Genomic DNA, 27,754 nt, shown 5'->3' with positions numbered 1-27,754 from the left:
TTAGCATGTTGACCAGGTGGGTCTTGAACTCCTGGGCTCAATCAGTCCTCCTGCCTGGGCCTCCCAAAGTGCTAGAATTACAGGTGTAAGCCAACATGCCTGGCCTTCTCTGCCTTTTAACTAATTCTGTTGAAGTTAGGAATCCTGTATTTATTTATTTTATTGAGACAGGGTCTCACTCTGTTGCCAAGGCTTGTGTGCAGTGGTGTGATCACTGCTCACTGCAGCCTCCAACCTCCCGGACTCAAGTGATCCGCCCACCTCAACCTCCTGAGTAGCTGGGACTACAGGCACATACCACCATGCTTAGCTGATTTTTGTATCTTTCGGTAGAGATGGGGTTTCGCCATGTTGTCCAGGCTGGTCTCAAGCTCCTGGGCTCAAGCAACCCACCTGCCTCAGCTTCCCAAAGTGCTGGGATTACAGGCATGAGCCACTGTGTCCAGCCTGTCTTTATTTTAAATGACTAGCATAAAGAGTCATTGCTGCTTTAGCTACATCAGTTCTCTGCATTGAAAGAAACAGTTAATTTGAAAATGCATATAATAATTTTATTTGCATGTTTGGATTCAGCCATAAAATTATGTTAACAATTGAGTGCCCACTGTGGGTTCAGGAATGTTCTGAGTGTGGCAGACAATATAAGAGAAACTGAAGACAGGGACTTTTTCCTTGAGAAATTGATCATCCAGCTAGAGAGATGAAAAGTACCTTAATAAAGTACAGTTATCAAACACTTCCGGCGTGCCAGGTGCTGTGCTCAGAACTTTGAAGGCATTATTTCACTGCATCCTCAGAAGCCCAGGGAAGTAAGTACTACTGCGATCTGTGTGTTATACAGGAGGAAACCAAGGTTTGGGACGTTTACAAACTCTTCAAAGGGTTGTTGCGAGGATTATGTGAGAAACCATAATGCATTATATCAGTTGGGTTTAGATGTGATTTTCTACTAAAAAAAGAGAGAAAAGGGGGGAAAAAACCAAAACAAAGCAAAAAATACCCGTAGCTTAAACAAGACAGAAGTTTATTCTTCTTTCTCATACACGAAGTCAGGAGGTAGCCAGTAGCCGAGCTGCCATGAAGCTCCGCTTGGGCATGTGGATGTACTGACTTCCAAGGGAATCTGCAAAATGTAGATTTTTTAAAACAGGTGGTCAGCTAAAAATTGGGACTTCTGTAACTAAAGGTGGGAAGAACAGATATTGGGTTAGGCAACTTGCTTCTCTGCCATATGTATGCAAAGTGCCAGACAAAGGATAAACATACTAAATGGTATGTAGTAACAGTTATCAAGCTCAATGCAGCCTAGAGGTGGTTGGGTTCATTGATTAAACACAACTCTTTGTGTCTGAGGTTTTCTCTTTTCTAGGTTTTTGCACTATCCCTAAATAGGTAAGTGAATGAGAACAAGGGAGGGGTGTGCCGCAGGCTGGAGGCATCCCCATCCCCGCTCGGCAGCTTCTCCTTTACCTTTTGCAGATATTCAAGGTGGTTTGCCCTAAGGTTTCGCACCTGTGTGAAAGTGGCAGGAAGCAGCCAAGTCACGATGCAAAACAAGGACGCTGCCCAGGCCTGGGCACTTCAGCTTCTGATTGCCTCTCCTGCTCCCTCTCAGCACCTGTGAATGACAGCTCAGGTCTCTGGCAAATGGGAAAAAACAGGGACATGCCAGTCACATTGGACAAGACATCCTCTATATCAGTGACAACAAGCAAGATGCCCCTTGTGCTGTGCAAGCAGGTGGCCCTGAGAAGGGGTTGGTTTTAATTCATGGCTAGATGTCTTGAATTTGGTCTGTTTATTTTGAAAGGTTTTCCATGGATCATCTCAATCTCACAGATTCCTAGATAAGAGACAAGATGCTCAGGCTACAGAATGTTCCCATTGTGTGGAGCTGAGGAGTTGTCTTCTGCCTTTTAAACCTTGAAGCTTGCTTGTTCTTTTTTGAGACAAGTTCTCACTCTGATGCCCAGGCTGGAGTCCAATGGTCTGATCACAGCTCATTGCAGCCTTGACTTCCCAGGCTCAGGTGATTCTCCCACCTCGGCCTCCCAAGTAGCTAGGACTACAGGCACATGTGACTATACCTAGCTAATTTTTATTTTTTATTTTTTATAGAGATGAGATTTCACAATGTTGGCCAGGCTACTCTGGAACTTCTGGGCTCAAGCCATCTGCCTGCCTGGGCCTCCCAAAGTGTTGGGATTACAGGCATGAGCCACCGTGCCCAGCCTGAAGCTTTCTTTAGATCTCAGTTTCTTTTGTGAGCAGGGTTGGCTTATCAGAGGAGGGGTGGGAGAGCAAGCTGGGTAGGACTGATGGGTAGGGTGGAATGGTCTGGACAGCAGGGATAAAAGCTGGGATTTCCAATTGCTTCATAAATTGGTTTGGGCAGGAAGGGGTGGAGAGGAAAAAGAAGAAAGAGAAGGCCTTGGCCCTGCCATCCTTTCACCTTCTTATCTAATCTACGACCTAATTCTTCAGTGTTACCTCCTCATTGTCTCTTTCATGGGGGCCACTGTGAGCATACATGGAGCTCTGTGCAAGTTAGGAAAAGACACCCCATTCTCCAGTGGACTCAGCTCTGTGCCAGGACTCAAAGAGTGGCATGCAAGGCCCCAGCTGAATCAGAGACCCCACCCACCTTCTTGGCCTTGAGCAGTGAGCAACCTGCACATTATGAAGTAGTGGACTCTGTGGGATCAGTTCACTTGTCTCTATCCCCATAGTCCCTCTGGTCCCCATACAACTCCACCATCTCTCTTTTCTCACTTGGGCTACGTGCAATCATCACAGATCATTAGGAAAGCCACTTACAAAGAGGCCTACCTTTAGACGTTGGTGTTGTTGCCAGGTACGTTATACATTTAGTCCTAGAGATACGACAACTAGATGAAAAGATGTTCATCATGTTTTTTGCTTTTTAGTTTGGGATCTATTATCAGCTCACACTGCCCTATGAATTAAAAATATAAATAGATCTTAATATTTATTCTGCAAAAGGCATATTTGTATAGCATTGTATTATTGAGTCTGTACATTAGGAATTAAAAAATGTAAACATTAAACATTTTATGATCCTCTTTTGTGTTTTTTTAAATATCATAATATCCTCAGAGCTCAATAAATGAGAGTGGCCAGGCCTCCCTGGTCCCAGAGGTCTGAGCCTGGACTCCTGGGACCAGCCCCCCGATTCCAGCTCTGGCTGCACCTCCAACGTGCTGTCTTTCTAGCAGTGGTTTCTTGCCATAACCCAGATCTGATGTCAGCCTCCTGCTTAAATGCCCTGGTGACTTCCCAGCTTTTGGGTCACAAGCCCTGATTTAACTGGGCCTGGGACAAGTATGGTGGTCCCATCTCAGCAACCACTCCCAGCATGCCTGCCCTCACCCTGCTCTCCAGTCCCACTTGCCTCCTGCTGTCTGCGACACTCTTTCCCTTCTTCTTCGTTTTTTTTTTCTTTTTGAGACGGAGTCTCGCTATGTCGCCCAGGCTGGAGTGCAGTGGCCGGATCTCAGCTCACTGCAAGCTCCCCCTCCCAGGTTCACGCCATTCTCCTGTCTCAGCCTCCCGAGTAACTGGGACTACAGGCGCCAGCCACCTCGCCCGGCTAGTTTTATTTTTTTTTAGTAGAGACGGGGTTTCACCGTGTTAGCCAGGATGGTCTCGATCTCCTGACCTCGTGATCTGCCCATCTCGGCCTCCCAAAGTACTGGCATTACAGGCTTGAGCCACTGCGCCTGGCTCCCTTCTTTATTTAATGTTTTCTCCTCTTTCTTTAGTGTTCAGCCCAAGTCACATTTTCTCAGGGAAGCTGTCCCTCAGTCCGCAGTCTGCATCAGGCTCCTTGGCTATTTCCCTCATAGAACCCCATACCTTTCCTTCAGAACCCATTGCTTTGGAACTCTACATTAGTGATCATTCGATGAATGATCCAGTACATTCAATGTGGTCAAGTATTATTAGTTTTTTTTTTTTTTTTTTTTTGAGACGGAGTCTTGCTCTGTCGCCCAGGCTGCAGTGCAGTGGCGCGATCTCGGCTTACTGCATGCTCCGTCTCCCGGGTTCACGCCAGCCATTCTCCTGCCTCAGCCTCCCGAGTAGCTGGGACTACAGGAACCCGCCACCACGCCCGGCTAATTTTTTGTATTTTTAGTAGAGACAGGGTTTCACTGTGTTAGCCAGGATGGTCTCGACCTCCTGACCTCGTGATCCACCCGCCTCGGCCTCCCAAAGTGCTGGGATTACAGGCATGAGCCACCGCGCCCGGCCGTATTATTAGTTTTTATCGTTCACTATAGTGGCCACAGCACCTAGCACAGGGCTAGGGCAGAGTAGGTGATAGACAGTTCCTTGTCAAATGAATAATGGGGGTCGGGTGCGGTGGCTCAAGCCTGTAATCCCAGCACTTTGGGAGGCCCAGACGGGCGGATCACGAGGTCAGGAGTTTGAGACCATCCTGGCTAACACGGTGAAACCCCGTCTCTACTAAAAAAAAATACAAAAAGCTAGCCGGGCGAGGTGGTGGGCACCTGTAGTCCCAGCTACTCGGGAGGCTGAGGCAGGAGAATGCCGTAAACCCGGGAGGTGGAGCTTGCAGTGAGCTGAGATCCGGCCACTGCACTCCAGCCTGGGCGACAGAGCGAGACTCCGTCTCAAAAAATAAAAAAGAATAATCGGCGTTGAGGCAAGGAGTCCCCTTCCCAGATGCTCCTTGTGGGTTATGATTTGGCAGGGAAACCTTTTGGCACGTCTGGTCCTTGAGAAAGAGGGTCACCTATACTACACAGAGTACAGCTTGACACAGGTGTCACCTGAGGGCCCAAGAAGATGCCAGGGAGAGCTCACTGAAATTTAAGTCTTAGAGTTACATGTTGCAATGTAACTTCAAGTTACAGAGAGAAAAAAATTCTTTATATTTAACTTGGGCATTTTTAGGGGAATGAGTTAATAAGCAGATTCCTCAATGAAATTATGTCATTTTCTGTATGAAAAGCATATAACCAAGTCCTTTGGCCCTGACCAAGACAATTAGATGACTGTCACAAACCCTTAAAGGTGCTCACTGACTCGCAGAATGAATTAGAAACAAAGTCATTGCCTATAAGCAAGGTGAACTAAAAACGAGGAATGCGCTCCATTAATGCACGAGTTATTGTTATTTGGGACTTACTGTGCTTCAAACATAGTCTTATTCTCAAAGCTTACCTGTACTATAAAGCAATTAATCATATCTGTGAGAGACCCAGAAGGCCCTCAGGTAAGTTGCTGAAACTTTTTTTTTTTTTTTGATACGGAGTCTCGCTCTGTCGCCCGGGCTGGAGTGCAGTGGCTGGATCTCAGCTCATTGCAAGTTCCGCCTCCCGGGTTTACGGCATTCTCCTGCCTCAGCCTCCCGAGTAGCTGGGACTACAGGTGCCCACCACCTCGCCCGGCTAGCTTTTTGTATTTTTTTTTTTAGTAGAGACGGGGTTTCACCGTGTTAGCCAGGATGGTCTCAAACTCCTGACCTCGTGATCCGCCCGTCTTGGCCTCCCAAAGTGCTGGGATTACAGGCTTGAGCCACCGCGCCCGGCCAAGTTGCTGAAACTTTTCTAGAAAACTGAGGTGATTCAACTGCCAAGTGACTTCTTTGTATACCTGATTATATATGCTTACTACCCAAATATTTATTTTTGAGGAACTATAGAGGAGTTACCTATGCAGGACCTTTAGCCAGCCAGGCAGCATGTTATCACTATGAACAGCCACATAGATGACTACGTGACATGATGTAGGAGAATACTGAAAAACACTGGTAGGTGTACAGTAAGTTATTTTCACTAATGGCAAAATGATTGAGGACAGTACTGGAAATAAAAGGAAAGAAGCCATTGAACACACATTTGTCTAAAAGTTACAAGAAATGTATAAATGAGGTTGTAATAAAGCCACTCAAAAGAGGACAGTTCAGGATGAAATAAAAAGTACAATGTATTAAAATGTAGTAAGGTGTTTCTAAATGTATTTCACTGGTGTTACTATGTTTCTAAGCACTTTGGAGAGAAACTGTAGTAGCCTGAGGTTAAACTTAAGATTCTGGAAGTCCAAACTCCACAGTGGTGGGTTCCAGGTGTCAAGTTGGAGCTGCGTCAGAGGGAGGATTAGGGTCAGGTGACTGCTAATGGCAGCCAGCAAGGCTCCGCTGCAGGAAATGCTGTGGGATGGGGAAGGTCTGAGCTTGCTTCTTCACTGGCCAAATCCTATGTGACATTGAAGGGCAGACCTTAGTAGGTTTCAGTGATTGTTAATTGTTTATCTCCCCTATGAAGGACAGGACCAAGGTAATTATCTTTTATTTTCAAGGCATGGCACAAGGTAGACTCCAGGTAAATTTGTTGAATGACTACATGCAGTTTATCTCCATCCAGGTTTATTATCCCCACAATAATTTTCTTAGTAAGTTTATTAGCGACACTGTCTGCCATAGTTTCCAAATTTAAACTATTTTTTTTGCCTAGGTTTTTTTTTTTTTTTTAAATCCTACCTAATTGATTTGCATAGTTGTTTCAAATCAAATGCTACATCCCATATCTTGCAGTGACGGCAGTTATTCACTGCTAACGTCTAAATCGGAGAAGTGAAAAGGACAATTGTTTGGTGATTTCTTAAGTCCCTGCCCAAGATCAGTAGGGAAATCCCATTAGCTCTATTCATCGCATTTCTCATAAATCTAAAAGGAAAGCAAGTATCCAAAGCTTTACTCTTTAATAGTTCTTATTTGTAAAACCTTGACATGGCTTTATTCTAAATTGCTTCCAAATTACATAAAGAATAGTTAGAGATATGATGGGCAGTGAATCGTGATAGTTTCAGTCATCGAATAAATAAGTAGAACGGTAAAAGGGGACTAATCTGAAAGCAAACAGAGTATGATGGGCTATGATGAGGCAAAAAGAACAGAACTGTGGAATTCTTAAACTACCATCTGGCTCAATCCTCTTTAAGTGGCCAAGTTGAAGAGCCTTTTATTCAGTGCCCTAAAACTTATTCAAAAGGCGCAGTATTTGAATATTAATATTTCCATACAGTAAAAAAAAAAAAAAAAAAAAAGTCTTTTGTAACCAAAAAGGAATGTTTAACAAAATAATGGGTAATCCTCTGGCTAAACATGAAGGCGTGGGGAGCACCCTGTGGGTGGGAGGTCGGCTGGGACCCAGGGTGGCCTCGGGCAGCCTCTGGGCCTTCCCCTCATGGCTTCTTTGTGGTTAGGGTAACTTATTAAAGTTATCACTGTGGTTTGAAATTTAGGCACGAGGTGTAAAATTAAGGAATTCATCAGGAAAAATGAGCACAGTGATTTCTAGTACCTTATTTCATCAAAAAGAAACAATAAGGTAGAACTGCCATATGAGATAGTTGAGGCAAGGAACACAATGGAAATTCGAACCTGTGGTTGAATTGTGCTTTTGTGTAATGGGAACCTATTTCATCACTTTGTAACAGACCCCTGACAATTGGTGTTTTATTAAGCCCTGGATGTTTAAATGAAACTAAACAGGCTTTTATTTTGTTTTCCTGAGGTGTGTTTGAAAAGTTGAAAAAATTCGAGTGCACTTCTTATCTTCAGCAAAGATACTTTAGAAAGGTATTTTAGCATTCTCCCTGGTTTAAAAGACAAAACCAAGTCCTGTCGGCTTTGTGTTGTGCTTCTCCTACAGGCTGCAGTGCCTTCTGTCTGCTTTAGGGTGTGGCATCTGCCATTGGGGAGGAAAAACTGGCATGTGTCGCCTTTTATAGCAGACTGATTTCATTGTGCTGGGGACCTCTATTTTATAGCCTCTTAGTTCCAATCTTCTAGTTGACTTGCTGAAGCAAATGGAATTAAAAGAGATTTTGATTTCTCTACTAATTTTTTTTGTTTCATGATTTTCCAATATGAAAAAATATTTTAAGGAAAAGGGCCATAGCTGAACTTGGTGACTCATTTTCCCTTTTAGGATTAGCTGTGAAAATAAGCTACAACATATGGCTACACTTGTATGAACTGACTTTCATATATTTTATCAATTTGAAAAAATGCACTTTTATGATTATGTGTACATACTTAGTTTGACTATAAATGTCTAAAAGCATAAATATGTAATTGATTTTAGAATATATGTATATAGATACACATAAAACAGACATATATTTATATTTGCATATGAAAAACTAAAAATTCAACTTCTGTGGTGTAATGCGTATAATTAGTATGTATTTGAATATATAAAGGGAGAAAATCCAGGAAAAAATGTCAAAAAGGCACACTAACAAAGATGTAGTATTCTCTTGGCAAAAACTGATGAATGATTTGGCACGAATTCATCTTATGGTTCTGTTATTCTCTCTAACACACGACGATATACCCCGTTTTCCAGTTTGCGTTGAATTGCAATTTGTTGTTTTTACACTCTATAATGACCCTTGAGTGTGCACCTGATTCCCTTTCCCCCACCCCAATTAGTCACCAGTTTTCCCTCAATCCTTTTCCATTTAGTCATGTAACATATTTACACTTGGTCAAACAAACAACCACTGCAGTGGAAATGAACTAAAATAGTTTTTATGGAAAGCTGAAGAATGAAATAATTTTGGAAAACTATACCAAAACCTTAAGTATTGTTTTTGCCAAGTTTTAAATGCTTTCTCTCAATGAAAACTGAGTCCACACTAGTACAAGTGGGTCATTGCCTAAGGTTAAGAAGTCTTGCTTTTCAAAATGTTACTAGGTGACTAATAACAACGCAAATATTGAAAACATTAATAACAATGCAAATATTACAAACATAAAATGTTAAGACACCAATTTTTAAGAGAACAAAGTATGGAACATTTCTACTTTAGGACTAGAGTTGACTGTTTTATATTATTATTGTTATATTTATTAAATATAATGTCTGTAATATTTTAGTTTCGTTCCACATCTCTTTGAAATGAATGCATATCAAGAGCGTTAACTGTGCACATCAAGCTCTGAAATATGATGAAAGGTGTCATATAGATTTATGAAGTTACGAGCTAACCCATAGCTGTCGCTGTTCTGGCACCAAGAGTTAAATTTTCATGTGAAAGTTGGCGCAGAAAACACCAGTGTACATACTCGAGAGAGGACATCCAAGTGCATGTAAGAAAAAATGCTCCTTTGGGAATACTTGGAGTTTTCATTGACAAGCTTACATACGTGTTTAAGGTGCCCTCAAAAAGAGTTATGTAAACATGCTCTTTGGGGCAGGTGTAGTCAGTCATAAGCATTTATTGAGTACCTACTGTGTACAGGTCACAGGGCTCTCTGACCGGGGCTAACCTTCATTTCAAATCTTTCCTAATTTTGCAGTTGGAAGAAGTTGTGGGAATTACGCCGATGGCCCGAAATCAAGGCAGAGGCGAACGTTCTGAAAATTACATAACTCCTGGGAGAGACCGTGCTTTTGCACAGATTGCCTAAATATTTTATTTCTCCGTCGGCTCCCTGTAACCTCTGAGGCCAATAGACAACTTTGTTTCCCAGCCCTTCTCGCTCTTTTGTCTGCTCGTCAGACTCGTTTTCCACCTTTGTATCGTTCCTTTTAGACGTGAAAACAAACACGCGAACGCCCGCTTGGCAAGGAGACAGCGGCCCGGGGGGAAAGTGCAGGTTCCGGCCGCCCCACGCCGCCGCGCTCCCAGCGGCCGCCGAGCCGCCCCGGCCCCGGCCCCGGCCCCAGCCTTAGCCCCAGTCCGGCTGGGCCCCGCGGGGCTGCGCTGGGGCGGGCGGCGGCGGCCCGGGGACGAGTCCAGTCCGCGTTTTGCGAGTGCGCGGGAGTAATGCGAGCGAAGTGGATAATAGTTGCTCGAGCTCGCCCGCTCCCTCTCATGCCATGCTGGGCCCGATAGGCTCAGCCAGTCGTGTATTTACCCATATCCGGGTTAGAGAGGAAAAGAGAAAAGTTTCATTTAAACCTGAACTAAAAACTTTCACCATGAAAGCACACAGCGGGAGCAGGCCCAGAGCGTAAGGCGTGCCCGGCCCGGCGCTCCGGCGGGGCCTGCGGAGGGGGAGGGGGTCGCGGCTTCCCGGCGGGCCGCGTGGATGCGCACAGGAGGGGCCGCGGCCTGAAAAGTGGGGGTTATTGTCTCCCCCCGCCCCCCGCCCGGCCTCGCCACGCCGCGGCGATCATGGCCGCGCGGGCAGCAGCGGCGGCGGCGGCGGCGCGGGCGCGGGCGCGGGCAGGCAGCGGCGAACGGCGGGCGCTCCCCGGGCCGCGGCCGGCGCCCGGGGCCCGGGACCTGGAGGCGGGGGCGCGCGGCGCGGCGGCGGCGGCACCGGGACCCATGCTGGGGGGCGGCGGCGACGGCGGCGGCGGCCTGAACAGTGTGCACCACCACCCCCTGCTCCCCCGTCACGAACTCAACATGGCCCATAACGCGGGCGCCGCGGCCGCCGCCGCCGCCGGCACCCACAGCGCCAAGAGCGGCGGCTCCGAGGCGGCTCTCAAGGAGGGTGGAAGCGCCGCCGCGCTGTCCTCCTCCTCCTCCTCCGCGGCGGCAGCGGCGGCGTCCTCTTCCTCCTCGTCGGGCCCGGGCTCGGCCATGGAGACGGGGCTGCTCCCCAACCACAAACTGAAAACCGTTGGCGAAGCCCCCGCCGCGCCGCCCCACCAGCAGCACCACCACCACCACCATGCCCACCACCACCACCACCATGCCCACCACCTCCACCACCACCACGCACTACAGCAGCAGCTAAACCAGTTCCAGCAGCAGCAGCAGCAGCAGCAGCAGCAGCAACAGCAGCAGCAGCAGCAGCAGCAACATCCCATTTCCAACAACAGCCTGGGCGGCGCAGGCGGCGGCGCGCCTCAGCCCGGCCCCGACATGGAGCAGCCGCAACATGGAGGCGCCAAGGACAGTGCCGCGGGCGGCCAGGCCGACCCCCCGGGCCCGCCGCTGCTGAGCAAGCCGGGCGACGAGGAAGACGCGCCGCCCAAGATGGGGGAGCCGACGGGCGGCCGCTACGAGCACCCGGGCCTGGGCGCCCTGGGCGCGCAGCAGCCGCCGGTCGCCGTGCCCGGGGGCGGCGGCGGCCAGTCGGTCCCGGAGTTTAATAATTACTATGGCAGCGCTGCCCCTGCGAGCGGCGGCCCCGGCGGCCGCGCTGGGCCTTGCTTTGATCAACATGGCGGACAACAAAGCCCCGGGATGGGGATGATGCACTCCGCCTCCGCCGCCGCCGCCGGGGCCCCCGGCAGCATGGACCCCCTGCAGAACTCCCACGAAGGGTACCCCAACAGCCAGTGCAACCATTATCCGGGCTACAGCCGGCCCGGCGCGGGCGGCGGCGGCGGAGGAGGAGGAGGAGGAGGTGGTAGCGGAGGAGGAGGAGGAGGAGGAGGAGCAGGAGCAGGAGGAGCAGGAGCGGGAGCTGTGGCGGCGGCGGCCGCGGCGGCGGCAGCAGCAGCAGGAGGCGGCGGCGGCGGCTATGGGGGCTCGTCCGCGGGGTACGGGGTGCTGAGCTCCCCCCGGCAGCAGGGCGGCGGCATGATGATGGGCCCCGGGGGCGGCGGGGCCGCGAGCCTCAGCAAGGCGGCCGCCGGCTCGGCGGCGGGGGGCTTCCAGCGCTTCGCCGGTCAGAACCAGCACCCGTCGGGGGCCACCCCGACCCTCAATCAGCTGCTCACCTCGCCCAGCCCCATGATGCGGAGCTACGGCGGCAGCTACCCCGAGTACAGCAGCCCCAGCGCGCCGCCGCCGCCGTCGCAGCCCCAGTCCCAGGCGGCGGCGGCGGCGGGGGCGGCGGCGGGCGGCCAGCAGGCGGCCGCGGGCATGGGCTTGGGCAAGGACATGGGCGCCCAGTACGCTGCTGCCAGCCCGGCCTGGGCGGCCGCGCAACAAAGGAGTCACCCGGCGATGAGCCCCGGCACCCCCGGACCGACCATGGGCAGATCCCAGGTAACCCCCGCGTCGGCCGGGCCTGCTTCCGCCCGGCAGCCTCGCCGCGCCGCGAGCCTGAGTTTCTTTCTTTGCCGCGTACTTTTTCCCCGTCTTCCCGCGGGGGCTGCGGGGGCGCGGCGCCCAAAGCCATCTTGACGGGCGGCCGCCTCCCGCCGCGGTCGGGGCGCCCCGGGGGCCGGCGCGCTGGTCCAGGCCTGGTAGGGCTTCTCCGGGCCGGGCCGGGTGGTTTCGACCCCGCCGGCCCGCACCCGCGCCCCCCCTCCCCCAGGCCTGGGAACGCGAGGCGAGATCCCGAGGCGCCACCCGCGCGGACGCCGTTTGGGGCGGCGGGGACCGTTCGGGTGCTTTTGTAACAAATAGGTTCTCCTGGCCAGGACGGCCGGGCCGAAGAGCCACCCGATCGGTTCTGGGAGCGCCCACAATGTGCTTTAACGGGGGAGAGAATGAGGAACTTTTTCCCACCTTTAGCCACTGCACATTCCCTCTTGGCTTCCGAGGTCCAGGCAGGGAAAATGGGTTAGCTTTGTGACAAGCGAGTGGGTTTTTCCTACTTAGGGAAAGCCATTCAGAGACACTCGGTGCGGGCTTCGAGCTCGAACGTTTGCTGGCAGGAATAATACCAAAATCCACAACGACGTGGAGGTGCAATATTCTAAAATACATCGATTCGCTTCCTTAGAATAGCTAGGAAAATCCATTATTGGGCTTACGGGCTGCTTGCAGGGAGTCACCTTCAACAGGGAGACTATGTGAAAGGAGCACGTTCCGGATCAATTGAACTTATTTTGATCATGGATTAGGCATGCGTTTTATTCAGCAAATCCAGTAAGATAGCAGACTAGTGAAAATTGATCTTTTGGGATCGTATTTATTTGGATTTTCTTTATTTTGCTGTCACCTGAGTCCTACAGCGCTGTTAGGAAGTGTCTTGCACTATTGCTGTTTCTTGCTAGTAGGCTGAGCCTAAAGACTGACTTGATCTCCTTTGCAAGGTTTGGAATTTGAATTGTGGAGGTAAACTGGCTGTAATAGTCTCCAGACAGCTGCCTCTGAGTTGACATCTAATCTGCCATCTGATTGGCTCCCCTCTCACCATTGGGCATTTAGCACTGCTGATGTAAATAGAAGTGCTGAGCAGTACAGTCACAAAAATTCTTGCCACAAATAATAACTGAGCTCTATTACAAGCAGATGTAAGGTTCAGTATTTAAAGCTGAAACTATTATGAATCATAGTTATTAATAAGAGGATCAAATACGGAAAAACGGTTCGCTGGTTTCCAGTATTGGGCATTTGCAAAATTCTGATCTTTGATGACAGTCTTACAATATGCACATTACATATATCATGGACTTTAATTGGAGGCTGAGGGTAAGGCCATTGAAAAATAAGTAAACCACGAATTTTACCAGTTTTTGGATTTGTAAAGCCTTTATAAAAGTCTCCCCTTTACGAATTCAACTATGGAAAAATTTGAATTCTATCAGCACACGGGGCTTAATATAACATTAAAATTTTGAAAATTTCAATATTTTGATAGGCAACAATATATTTTGGTGAAGTGTAATTCACCTGATAAACAAGATTTAAGTTTCATTTTTTTGTGATTTATCAGTTCTGACTGTTAAAAGATATTTATGGATGAGGAGTTTTAGTTAGAATTCACATATTTAAAAAACGAAATAAGAAAACCACAAATATTTTTGCAGATAACAATAATGAAAAGGGGAAGAATCAGATATTCCTGTGAAATACTAACAATCATTTCATATTTGCTTTTGATTTGGAGAATACAGAAATGCCCCAAGAATCTTTTTTTTTTTTCTTGATTGTTTTGTTAGATTAGGTAATTTGAGCCTTGTTCGAACTGCTTACACAATGAATTAGGGAAACTATATTCTAAGCAAGTTGTGCTGGGTGTTTTTTCCAAATGATTTTTCTTTCATGTTAATGCCAAGAACGTTTAAAAAATTCTAATCTGTTAGAGGGGAGCAACAGTCGTTGTACGTATATTTTTATGTAACTCATTTATTTGAGGAAGAGGTATTTTAACAATAATCATACCTTAGAGACTTGTCAGAGTGAAGGAAGGGCTGAATTTAACAAATAATCTTGTGAATCCTAGGCTGAACACTGCTGTCCACTGCTTTCAGATCTTAAGTTATTGGAGTTTGGCTTTTAAGGATAATATATTTTTCTATTCTTGATAGCAAACTTGTGATTTCAGCTTGTTTTTGATTTACACGAGGAAAAACATTATAGAGAAGAATCATGGAAATAAATCCACATAATTTTAAAAAGGTTTGCTTTGTTAGCCTACTTTTAAAGGAGCAATTTAAAATTCACATCTTCATAAACTAGAGACGAATGAAGTTAGAGGCAGATGTAGGACCATGTTGCTTTAGAGTATTTTTTTCTTAATGGTACCAATCATTTTCAGTATTTTGTTTTCTTGGAATGAGAGTGAATCCATTATGTCCTATGACCCTTGGGAATAGCTTTTTTTTTTTTTTTTTTTTTTGCAGTAGGGGGAAATGTGATGGACATGCGACCTAGATTCAGGAATTTCTTTTAAGTACCTTACCGTGTAACATGTGGAATGCGTCTTTTTTACAATCCCTTTTTTCTTTTCTTTTTGGAAGGCTAGTATTATTTAGTATTTGTTGTTGTAATTATACTAAGAAACAGTCATTTGTCTAAAATATTAAATTGCTGCCTGACTGTAGGTCATAAAATACTATTAAATCATATTGTTAAATGATGAAATATTTTGGCTTTTAATACGTTTTTAGTTTCATTTTTGATTTCAGGAAATAGTTTCTATTGGGTGGCAAACGTTTTCGTAATTGGGACAAAACGTGTATATATAGTAGGAGAAGGGTCTTTTTAAAAAGTAAAATAAGCCATTTGATGATTCAGTTTGTTACTAGATTTTTGTGAGATGAGTATTCAGATGGAGCAGTCTGAAAAGAAATATTGAGGTCTACTCACGCACATAGGTTTTATGATGTCCACATTTCTACTGAATTCCATAAATGCTGTTTTAACTTTTAGTTTTATAAAACGTAGTACAATGTATTAAGAAAAGAGCCTTATTTACCATTAGAAGAAAAGTGATTAGCTAGCATGGGAAGCAGGAAGCTACAAACTAGTTCATTACCTTAAAATGTGTGTGAGGTACATTATTTGATAAAATCACTCCCAGTTAAATCTTAGGGTGTCTGATATTTTAAATCTTGTAAATAAATTTTTGTGGCCTAAATTTATATATTTGCCAAAGTATGGATGGCTGTGTATAGTTAGAAAAGGTGGACTTAGTAACTGTGGCTCATGGAAAAGGCCTATCATTTAAAAAACAGAAAAAGAAAATATAGCAAATGTTTGCAGTTTTGTTTTCTAAGTTATCTGGGATGAAATTATGCATGACTTAAAATCTTTTTCATTGGGAGTCCTGATTTTTGTGGTACATACTTTTGACAATATTTTGGTATTTTTTGTTTTAGTGGTAGCCACTCTTAAAACAGCTATCACTTAGGTTTATGTTTATATTAACACTAAAACAATAAGTATATGCTAGGGAGTAGCATATCCTACCTTGAGTCTATAATAAGGAACCTTAACCCCTCTTTGCTTTGGCTCTGCTTGTCTATATTTAGTCATGAATTTTTGGCAAGGCTTTTTATACTTGCTCCATTTTTCTCAATGTCATAGTGTATCAGAAGTGTATTATGGATGTGGAAATAATGCAGATCACACTTGGACACTTTTACTAATATATTTAACCTCTGAATGTCATTTTCCTTTACTGAAATTGAAGAAAATAACGTCTTTATTCTGATATAAAAAAACATTAATTCTGGTTTGAGAACTGACTTTATAAGACAATGTAGAGGAAGATTTAATATAAGCTCATTTGATCGTTTTATTAGACACAGATACCTTTTAAAGAGAATAGGTATAATATAGAATACGGTTGAGTTTTCAGTTCTATTTCTTATTAATAGACTTTATTTCTTTATGATTCTGGGCAGGGTGTATCTATCTAAAAAGATGACTTCTGATGTAATAGGAACACTTGTTTTCCTAGGATAAATTCCAGTATCACAGGCAAACCGAAAAGATGATCATTTCATTTATTTAACCCTACCCTTTCCTAGGAGATGAGTGGTTTGATAAACATTTGTTAGGGTTCCATGAAATTTTCTACTCAGTTTGGAGACTGACTGGGGATGTAAATTTAAGATGTGCTGGCATGGGTCTCTGTATTAGCTTTTTGCCGGTGTCCTCAATCTGGAGGCTTTTCTCGCAGCTCTACGCTCGACTGACACTGCTCAACTCATGGGGCTCTGTGCTTTGATCCATGTGGGTGGAAAACGGGCTAATATTTCACTGGTGTCACTTTCATTTTGGGGTGTATGTGTAGATTTGTAAATTTGAGATTGATATTTATGTTTGACAGAACTGTGGTGTGTTGCATAAAATAACAGATTTATGGAGGCCGAACATGAATATTAATAAAACTCAATTCCGTTATTTTGTTTTTTTGCAATATTTAGGTTTTCAAGTTGGATGTTATAAAATTTTTGTGACATTTTACACTGCTGTTGTTACTCAAGGGGCCGTATCCACCTCTTAGGCCTTTTTGGGATTAGGTGGTTTTGGTTGCATGCCTTTTCGGAGGTGCCCTTTACTGAACGGGAGGGAGGTTTTTGCAGGTTCTCTGTGGATATGTAAAGTAGTGCCGCACACTTGCTGTGTGTGCTTGCTTAAGGCTGAGGAATCCCAAACCCTGTTCCCTGTGGTGTCCGGGAGAGGCACCAGGCAAAACTGTTCCTCTACCAAAAATATATTTATGTATCATAGATGTAGAACTATTATAAATATCTTTTCTCTAGCTTGGAGGCTATTTGAATAAGACTCAATGGCCCTTTTGGTTTAATTGGGTAATTGAGTAAATTAATTCTGATCTAAAAACTTGGTGTACTTTAGCAACTTTTTCTTCAGGAAATTTGGTGAAGATAAAATGACTTAGGTATCAGTTGTTACCTGAGTGTCCTAAGTATTCATTTATTTTTCCTTATACTGACATCTGAATGAATGGAATGACTGATATACATATACTATATAGTTTTAATTAGCAATTCACTTTAATTGACTGAGTGAATTTTATCAGAGTAGAATATGTGTTTCCACAGTAAGTTTTCACTAAATTTGTTCTATTTTCAAAGTCTTTGACTTGGAGTAATTTTAATAAAATTATTTCCTTACATTTAGTTATTTGTTTTTCTTTTTGAGACAGGGTCTCACTTTGTTACCCACGCTGGAGTGCAGTGGTGCGATCTTGGCTCACTGCAGCCTTGACCTCCCAGAATCAAGTGATTCTCCTGCCTCAGCCCCACCAGCAGCTGGGACTACAGGTGCACGCCATCACACCTGGCTAATTTTTGTATATTTCGTAGAGGTGGGGTTTCGCCATGTTGCCCAGGCTGGTCTCAAACTCCTGAGCTCAAGTGATCCACCCACCTTGGCCTCCCAAAGTGCTGGGATTACAGATGTGAACCATCGTGCCAGGCAAGAGTTAGTTATTTGAATAGGATCCAGTAGGCAGTTTCCAAACCCACATCTGTATGGATCAATGCCAAGAATATTAGAAGGCTGCTGAGTTTGACAGATGAACTAATGATGAAATTAACTTGTTTCTTGGATGAGATTTATTACCAGGCACCAGACTAAAGCCCTGAAGTCTTAAGCATATCTGGTTTACGAATAGCTACTCTTATTTCCATTGTTAAAATCAGGTAGATGGCAGCAGAATCTGGAGGAGATTCACCCTCGGTTGACCATCTTCTGTAAGGAGCACTTCTCAGTGTCTTCCTGGGCCTTGATGGATGATGAGCTGGAGAATTAGACGAGAAGCCATTCCTTACCAGGTGACTCTGGAAGGGAAGCCATATTTGATGAAATCCAGAAGAAATCCTAGACCATAATGCCACATTTTTTCTTTTTTGTAATGGGATGCTAAAAAATTAAATATATGTATTTTTTAAAAATAGAGGTAAGCTATACATACGTAACATACAATTTACTATTTGAACCATTTTTAGGCATACATTCCAGTGGCATTAAGTACATTGTCATTGTTGTGTGGCTGTCACCATCATCATCTATCCCCAGAACTTTTCCTTTTTCTCAAACTGAAATAAAAATATTTTTCTCTTTTCTTTAAAATTGTTAGCTACTAATGTGTATTGTAAGTAAAATAATCTTGTTTTTGTAACCATTAATCTTATCACTTCATAGTTTGTGAGTAAATTCTTCCACAGACATTCCATCAGGATGCTGATGGGTTTTTTTTGTTTGTTTTTGTTTTTTATTAGTACATTACTTTCTTTCAATTCTAACTTTGGGGTAGTCCTCATAGAGTTAGTCTCTTTGGAGATACGTATTACGAGGGTTAGTAGTTTCATTGTCAGTTATATTATTAAAAGTTTGAAAAGCAGCTTTTTGGAAACTTTCTAAAGTTTAAAGATTGAGGGTATTTTGTTGAGAGAAACCTGGGCCTTGGTTAGATAATACAGTGTGGAAATGAACTGTTAACATTCTCACTTTTCCCTTGCCTTTCTTCCCTCACCTTCTGCATTTGTAGTCTCTTAAAAAATATTAATTTTATTTTCCCACTATTAGTGAAAATCATTTATAGTGATAACTTTTTTTTCTATTCTTTTTGTGTTCAAAGTTTTTGGGCATCTCACCCCCGCCAACCCAGAGCAAACCCAGAGTCTAGGTGCTGCCATGTCCTTTTCCATAGTGTTCTCTGCTGCCAAATTTGTGCCTCCCCCTCATGTTTTTACTTTTTAGTCCTCTGCAGAACTTCAGAAACTCTTTGTATGTGGAAAATTACTAAATTAAGATGATTGACCTTTTAGAATTACATTTGAAAGGCAGCTGTGAAGGGAGACTTCTAGATCCTGCCTGGTCTCATGAACAGGCATCTTTAGTTGCTGTAAAGTGTTGGAATTGTACTGGAACTGCTGCTCCTGCTGATAGGTAACCACGTCTTCGTAAGATCAGTATGTACTTTTAACACCAGCTTCCACAGAGAGGAAATGAACTGTTACTTAAGAGCTTGTACTGGGAAGCAATAATTATTTCTTTAAGGTGTAAACATTTAGCATTTGTGTATGCAGTGAGGTATATGTTAGATAAATATCTAACTCCAGACAGTCAATGGGCAAATATTTATTGAGCTCCCACTTTCTTAATCAGCCCTGTGCCAGAGACAGACAATAGCTGGGGTCTGGAGATCGCTGCTGTTGGTGTGTGGATCATGCAGAGATACTGCTAACACTTGCTCCCTCCATACCTGGATCGTGGTGTTGTTGACATCATTGACTTAGAACTGGCTCATTTAAACAAAGTGCAGATAGCAACCATGTGGGTCAGCAGTCTATTGGCCTGCCTTTTTTTTTTTTTTTTCCTTTTTTCTTTTTTCGGGTGGGGGAGTAGATTTTGGCAAAACATAATCTGGCCAACAACAATTGTAGGTTGTTGTGATACAGTTGATGTGATCTAGTGACTCTTTTCCATTTCTACCAATCAATTACTGGCTTTGTGCCAGAGCAAAGTACAGCTCCACTACTGAGAATAATAACTAAAAGAAGGAAAATATAATCACTTTCAAATTTATATAGAATAGTCCTTTTTCTTTTTTCTCAGTTTTCTACATTACATAGATTCTTGGAAAAAAAGTTAAAACAGTCTGTTCAGATTTAGGAAGATACTTGGATTGCTGGGGTATTTTTGGTAACTGTTTAGATAATGTATGCTGGCTGAGGAGTAAATTCAGCTACTGCTTCTGGGTCCTGAAATAAACCTTTCAGAAAGCGAGGCATTGATGATTAGTGGAGGCAGTTCCAGAATTCTTAGTATCTACTGTTTCTTTTTGTGATGAGCATCTTAGAAGTTAAACCACTCACCATATTTCATAGGCTTATATTGAAATGATTGTTAATTCTAAAATTCATTTAGAAGCTGGCATCTAATTTGTGAAATCTTGAGAACCGCCTTTTAAGATTCAGTGACCATATATCAAGCTACACACCCATTTTAATGCCCTTTAAATTTTGTGTTACCACTGATATATTTTCTAATAAATTCACTTTACCCAATGAATTATAAATGACCTTGGAAATAGGAATGTGGAACATTGCTACTGCTGAGCAAGTATCTTTCTGAAGAAGCAGACATAATTCCGAGGGGACTGGCATGTTTGCTGTGTATTAGTTTATTTTGGTGATTTTGAGGATTTGTGAGCGAATAAGCCTCTATGATGAGGCATCCTGATGTAATGGTAAGATCATGGGCTTGGAGTTGGTCAGACCTTAGCTCATTCGGAGACCTCAGCACCCATTTTGTCTGCGCTCCGGCAGGGGGTCAGTTTCCTTACCTGGAATGTTGGCTGCCAGGCAGGGTTGTTGAAAACCTTTGCTGAGGTCATCGATGTGTATCTGTGGCATCTGTATGTGGCCCCTCTCTTCTCTGTCTACGTGTCTTCCCATGTGGGGCTTGTTTTCTCATTCTCTGCCTGGTCCTGCTGCACTTCGGGGTGTGACTGACACAGGACAAGCCCTTGCTGGCATCAATTAGGTGATGCTCAGCCCCTCCCAGCTCCAAAATTTTGTGCTGCTTTGAATTTTTAAACAAATAGTGCCTAATCAGTTATGCACCACGAACAGCTTATTAAACCACACTAGATCCCAGACATATTCTGTGAATATAAACTGAGACCTGTGCAAATACATAGATTTTTGCATTCCACTCTAGTTTCCCTTACAGAATGTGGTTTTGTATTGATTGGGACTCTTGTTCAGCAGTTATATAAATTGGTTTCGGTTTACCCACTGAGCCTATGACTGATGCCATTGGACCCAAGCTGCTGCCCCATTCAATATCCCATCCCTAATATTAGTTAGTAGTCTCTTCTCTGGCCAACAATCATTCCTCTGTTATACTTCCTAAACCTTCCCACTTTGATGATCTGCAAAAAATGACTGGCTTCTTAGGAGAATTACTTTTTGCAAAGGAACGAAGTTGCAAAAATTTAAAAGTAGGCTTCTTGGAGCTTTTGGGTGCTAGACTTTGGTCTCTCATTAGCTGAGTAACTTGCTTCTGTGTTTGCTTCAACTTCACTGAATATATGATTTAGACTTGATCCTTAGCAAAATTATAATTTACTACACATGGAGGGTTAGGGCTGCTCTTAAATAGTCAAAACAGGAATGTCAAATCTAAGAATACCGAGGTCCTCCCTCAAATATATAGAGAACATTTTTTTTTTTTAAATGCTGAGATTTATAAAACTATCAGGGACAAAAGTAATTCTATTATGAACAAATACTTACTGAGCACCACTTGGTGCTTAAGATACACAGAGTAAAGATGACATATGATCTTTAATTTTCCCTGGTGAATTATCATAGACTCCTGGTGTTTTACAAAGTGGAAATTAAAGTGAATGGCTACAGTTTTCTTCTGTAGTTCTTATGCAGAAAGACTGTATCTATACTTCAAAGTGCACCATCTAAGAAGTATTTATGGGGTAGTTGATGATGTATCCAAACTGAAACTTTCCTAATGAATGTATTATTCATTTCCAATATCAGCTGCAAGGAAATCCATTTGGTCAGTATTTGCTATTCTATGTGGAAGGTCAGTGTACTTGGAGATTGTTCTGTGGTGCTGTGACATTGATGAGAAAGTGATCCTAATTTGGATTTTGTTGTGGGTGTCATTCATATGGTGATTTTTCTGCTAAAGAAAAGCGTTCACATCAGTAACATGAAGGATTTAATAGTTCATTTACTTCACTGTATTGAACCGTCTACGTCAGGACTTTGGAACTATAGATTTGTGTCATCACAGCAATAATGTGGGCAGAAGGCACATGTTTGTGAAGAGCCCACTGTGTGTCGGGCACCATGCTAGGTGATGGGATCCTGTGTTGACTTCAGCAAATGGACAGTGCAGTAATTAAGGACAAGTAAACATGCTACACAGTACGGTGTAAAGGATTTTGTGAAACAAGTTTTGATATTAGAGAGTCACTTTATATAGATTAGGCTGGGATGGAGTTGAGGCAGGAAGACTCCTACAGCAAAGGAGGTCTGATGAGCTAAGACTTGGTTGATGAGAAACAGGTAAAGAGATGTGGGGCTTGGGGCAAGGGCTAGAGCCAAAAGCTAGCAGGTTAGAGAGCACTGGAAGATTAGACATTTACTAGCTGTGTGATCTCAGGCAAGACACTTCTCTTCTCTGTGCTGTGTGGTTTCCTCATTTGTCAAAGAATGGGAAAGGATGCTTAACTCATGGAATTTTCATAAGGACTCAACTTTGTAAGAAACTTGTATGCTGCTTGTCAATGAAAAGGACATTTTAATAGAGTAACAAAGGATTGTATTTTCTCGTGAATAGGGAATTAAAATGAGTTAGAGGTGATTCTCTATTAGTTAATTTAACAAGTTACTTAGCAGCCTATCAGTCTTTCAGAGCTAATAGGTTTATATTTGAAGCTTAGTTCTAATCCATACCATGGCAGTTTTCAAATTTCCTGATACGTTTTTACCTTGTCCAGTGTTTAGGAAAATGTAAGTTATTGAGCAATTCTAAAATATTTGCTGTAGTTTTCCTGTTTTTTTTTTTAAACAGTCATATTTTTAACTGGTGAGGAAATAAATTCAAAAGATTTATAATTGAAGAATTTAGTTTTCCTACCATCAATAAACATTTAGTGATGTTGGTGTAGGGGCACTATCACAGAAGTAGATATCCAGATATTTGTAAATTGTTAAACATTGTATCAATTATTGAGCATAGAGTGATATCCTTAGATTACTGAGTAAGTAGTGGTGATTAAATTAGTTAAGATAGTTTGTGGGGTATTTAAATTTACTTAGTATTCCATTTAATTAGAAATATAGACTGAATAACTCTGGCCTCATAAGGAATCTGAATTTTGAGTTGAAGGAAATGGGTGGCTGGCAGACAATTTCTAAATTGGTAAAATGGATCTTTTGCTTCTGCTTTATTTTCTTTGTGTATTAAACAAGTATTGTTGTTGACTGTTGGAAAGTTTTAAAAATTACAGTCATACTTGTTATGACTTTGCTGGGTGTGGAAATCATCCCTTCCCCCCCATCTTAGTGCCAACTCCCTTTAACCTGAATTGGCTGATGCAGAACGCATTTCAGGAAGGCGCCATGCGTACAGGAGGCAGAGACATGCCCTCTGCAATCCTGACTTTTCTTCTTTCACCCATGTCTGTTGTATATGGCAAGACTCTGTCCTTCCTCCTCCACTCTGATATTGGTCAGAGCTACAAGCACTTAGAAGCACCAGTGTTTTATTCTACAATTAATTACTGAAGAGGGAAATTGAAAAGAAAGCAGTTTTGTGTTTTATCTTTCATTGTGCACTAAGTTTCTGTAATTTTCCATATTGCTATATTATTAGCGAGAAAGGAGAGAAGAATAGAGAGAGATGGAGAAGATGAGTTTTATTTAAAACAGTTATATTTGGATAACTTAAAAGAATATGCTTTTTTAGTCTAAATACCCTTTCCCGGTCTAAGTAGTTTCATGCTTCATGGGAAAACTAATGCAAAGAAGTTGTAATCAGCTGTTAAGATATTTGAGCCAACTGGCTGTCAATATGTTGAAGTTTTATTCTTGGTGCATCCAAAAATTCTATATAAATGTATTTTATGAAGAGGAAGGTGTACTAGCATGGCTAAACTGGTAAAGCTGAAATCTGGATTTGATTTGCATATGTGGTATTTTTCAGGGACTCTCAAACTTTCACACATGAAATAAACGAGGTAATGTGTATGGCGTCACATGATCAAAATATTTTTCCCCTTGCTGCTGCCAGAAGCTATCTATTGCTTTTCAACAGTCTTACTTGTTGGGCATCATGCCAAGATGTTTAAGACAACCCCTTACGTGAGCCGTTCCATTCTTAACCTCTTTGACTGAAGTGCCGTGACCTTCACATATGTAGATTAGCCATGTGCTCTGTGAATTGAAACTTGCTGCCTCAGGAAGAAAAGGGTTTTTCTTTTTATTCCACTGGGAATTTGACGGCCATTCATCCCTGACCTGGGCAGAGGTAATGCAAGGAAATTGGATTCAAACGGAACGCGGACAGATAACACAGGGAGGCAGTCAGCGTGTACAGGCAGGCAAGCTTTCTACCTGGTCCAGGGTGAAAATACCCACCGTCTGTGCATAATGTGCTGATGTGCGGGATCCGAAGAGCAACTGACAGATGGAGATAGAGAGATAAATGTAGGAATTCTGGAACCGTGTCCTTTTAAAAAAGGACATTATTATGGGCATTGCTAATTCATTTTGATTCTCTTCTTTCTCTTCCTTTCCAAACTATATTTTTGAAATCTTTGAATTTTTGTTGATTTTCTAATGCTAGGAATTAAATACGTTCGACATGGTGGACAATTTAGATGAGTCTTTCAAAAGCAGAAATCCTTTAAAAATGGAGAGATGAATGTATGACCTGTATGTGGAATTTTGAAATGAATTGATACTCTGAGTTTCTATGAATTGAAGCTCTAAGCTTTACACATATGAGAGTTCTTAGCTTTGTAATAGCTGAGTATTTTTATTATAGCACTGTTATTTCTGGCTCTTCTAAGTCTTTCTCTAAACCTACATTTCTTTATTTGAGAGGCAAGAATGAGAAGCAGCATATCTCTAAGAGTTTTGCCAATCACTCCTGACTAGAACGACAGGCTGATTTCATGTTTCCCCAAGTATCAGTCCTATGCAGGCCACCCTTTTGAAAAAATCTTGCAAGGCCGGGCCCAGTGGTTCAACACCTATAATCCTAGCTCTTTGGGAAGCTGAGGCAGGAGAATTGCTTGAGGCCAGGAGTCCAAGACCAGCCTGGGCAACACAGTGAGACACATCATAGTGTAATGATGAATAAAAGTAATTAATAGCGCATTTTTGGATCTTTATTAGACAAAACTAGTTTTAAAGAACATCTATCTTTGCTTTGTTAATAAACATACTTGCAGTTAGTGCAAAATTCAGTATAAATAATAGTCATGGTGCTTGAGTAGGCTGATGGGACGAGATGCACAAGGAAAGTTGTCGTTATAAGAATAATAGGTCTGAAGTGGTACTCCAGCTAGTGTCTTAGCAAAAGGAGGGGTGCTTAGGGCAGTCTGAAATTTATGAGTGCTTTTGTATAGCTTTCAAAGCTGAGCTTTTCCTGTGTACATTAGGGTTTATGAAATACCGTGGGTCAGAGCATGTGTTACAGGCACTGTGGGAGCTGTCATAGATACCTGGCTCTTTCCATGGGTGTAAAATAGGTTTAGTCCTTAGGATGTCTGTGTAGGGAATCTGCTTAATGGATATGATAGACTGTAGGGGAAGCAGAATTATCCTTTGACCCTAGGATGACTTGTTTCTTTTTCATATGAGGACAATGAAAAAAAAACTGGGGAAAGTATCTTATCACAATCCTGTAGAATGGGTGGGCTTTCATGGACTACGGTTCCTATGGCAGGCATAAGGAGCGCTAATCCAGTGATGACAGCATCTTCATGCCTACCTGGAAAGATGCAGCAGCCAGCACAGCCCTAATATCAGATTAATACTGGGATGAGGGCATGAGACATGGCTGGCACCTGAGAAAGCAAAAGGGAATTCTGCGATTGGAGAAGTAGCAAGGCAGGCGTGTCATTAAGGTCAGGGTGGCCAAGTGCAGAGTGGTCTTCCTGGTGCACACAGTGAAGGAGAGCAGCCAGCTGGGTGCAGAGGAGGCAGTAGAAATGCCAGGGTGGCCGTGAGTCAGCAGCTGAGCATTGTGGGATTTTTTTTTTTCTTTGAGACAGGGTCTTACTCTGTTACCCAGGCTAGTGGGCAGTGGTGTGGTCATGGCTCGACTTCCTGGACCTAAGCAATCCTCCCAGCTCAGCCTTGTGAGTACCTGGGACTATAGGCTCATGCCACCATGCTTGTTTACTTTTTAAATTTTTTGTAGAGATGGGGTCTCACTCTGTTCCCCAGGCTGGTCTTGGACTCCTGGCCTCAAGCAATTCTCCTGCCTCAGCTTCCCAAAGAGCTAGGATTATAGGTGTTGAACCACTGGGCCTGGCCTTGCAAGATTTTTTCAAAAGGGTGGCCTGCATAGGACTGATACTTGGGGAAACATGAAATCAGCCTGTCGTTCTAGTCAGGAGTGATTGGCAAAACTCTTAGAGATATGCTGCTTCTCATTCTTGCCTCTCAAATAAAGAAATGTAGGTTTAGAGAAAGACTTAGAAGAGCCAGAAATAATAGTGCTATAACAAAAAGCAGTAGTAATAGTAATAATGACTACCGTTAATGGACTCCTACTATGTGTGCCAGGCACATTGCACTTATTGTCTGCAATCCTTTCAACAGTCTTGCAAAGACATCATCATTATCTCTATTTTATAGACAGGTAAACTGGTACAATTTAGAAATTTGTTCAATACCCTGGTTTGTCTGGTGCTAAAGCCTACATTCTTTCCACTAACCTAGTGGTTTTCAAGCCCAGTTGTGCTTCAGAATCACCCAAGCTGTGGAATGACCTGGTAGGCCACCTTTCTGCCTCTCACAAGGGTCACTGAAGAGCTAGTGGTAACATTAAAAAAAACAACAACAAAAAAGACTTTTTTTTGTTATTGTGAAGACATGTACAATTGCATTCTTTTTTTTTTTTTTTGGAGATAGAGTCTTGCTCTGTCACTCAGCCTAGAGTGCTGTGGCATGATCACAGCTCACTGCAGCCTTGCACTCCTGGGCCCAAGCAGTCCTCTCACTGCAGCCTCCTGAGTAGCTGGGACCACAGGCGCATGCTACAATGCCCAGCTAATTTTTAAATTCTTTGTAGAGATGGAGTCTTGCTATGTTGCCCAGGCTGGTCTCTAACTTCTAGGCTCAAGCGATCCTCTTGCCTTGACCTGGGAGGCCTGGGAGTCTGGGTGTAGTTGTTCATATGAACCATGGAGCCTGGCACATTCTTTTTTTTTTTTTTTTGGAGACAGTTTCACATTGTCACCCAGGCTGGAGTGCAGTGGTGCCATCTTGGTTCACTGATTGCAACCTCTCTCTCCTGGGCTCAAGTGACTCCCACCTCAGCCTCCCAAATAGCTGGAGTTAAGGCAGTCACCATCACACCTGGGTAATTTTTGTTATTTTTTTTTTGGTAGAGATGGGGGTTTTGCCATGTTGCCCAGGCTGGTATTGAATTCCTGAGCTCAAGTGATCCACTTGCCTTGGCCTCCCAAAGTGCTGGGATTACAGGCGTGAGCATTACTGCACCTGGCCCACATTCTTACAGTTCAGGAGCTTTTAGTGTATTTTGGCTCTGTAGTCATTATCAGACATAGAAGAGGCAAGAATTTGGGCTACAAGGGCTGGGAGGGTGGCATTGGGTTTTTCTGATCGCATCATCAGACATTAATTTACATTTGCTCTTCAGGGAAACTGCCTACCATCATCTGGGTCATTGCTCCCTACCACGTCTGGGTCATTGCATAGTTACGTGGGGCGGCCATGGACTAGTCAGCAGCCATGACCTAGTCAGCAGGCATTTAGAGGAAAGCCTGGATTCTCTTCCCCCTGGCTTGGCTGGTTCAGTAGGCAGAGGCTGCTGCAGGGCCTGGAAAGGAGTAAGACAGCACACAGTGGATGCTAGGTCATTTGTGTTGGATGAAAGAGAATTGGTACACAGACTGGACGGTGTCTCAGAT

General features: G+C 43.5%; 1 protein-coding gene and 1 long non-coding RNA gene across 10 annotated transcripts in view; one reads left to right on the top strand and one right to left on the bottom strand.

The window, feature by feature from the left end:
• Positions 1 to 564: 564 nt before the first annotated feature.
• On the bottom strand, positions 565 to 3,542 carry LOC117098033. The gene is made up of 3 exons (XR_004443147.1): positions 2,830 to 3,542; positions 1,513 to 1,640; positions 565 to 1,123 (listed from the first exon to the last, which is right to left on the bottom strand). It is a non-coding gene; the product is annotated as an uncharacterized LOC117098033 (long non-coding RNA).
• A 6,149-nt stretch (positions 3,543 to 9,691) lies between these two features.
• The window catches only part of ARID1B (AT-rich interaction domain 1B), a 442,707-nt gene continuing 424,644 nt past the window's right edge, over positions 9,692 to 27,754 (top strand). For 7 of the 9 annotated variants that reach the window (XM_033234961.1, XM_033234967.1, XM_033234968.1 and 4 more), the window contains exon 1: positions 9,692 to 11,949. In XM_033234961.1, coding sequence (XP_033090852.1) covers positions 10,177 to 11,949 — 1,773 coding nt within the window. In that variant the 5' untranslated portion in view covers positions 9,692 to 10,176. The remainder of the gene's footprint in view (positions 11,950 to 27,754) is intronic. The other 2 variants (XM_033234969.1, XM_033234965.1) reach the window with 1 other exon arrangement.

The sequence above is a fragment of the Trachypithecus francoisi genome, unplaced genomic scaffold, assembly GCF_009764315.1.
Source record: "Trachypithecus francoisi isolate TF-2019V2 unplaced genomic scaffold, Tfra_2.0 Lachesis_group15, whole genome shotgun sequence".
Lineage (NCBI taxonomy): Eukaryota > Metazoa > Chordata > Mammalia > Primates > Cercopithecidae > Trachypithecus > Trachypithecus francoisi.
Note: the sequence above shows the minus strand (reverse complement) of the source record. Positions and strands in the feature narration are given on the sequence as shown.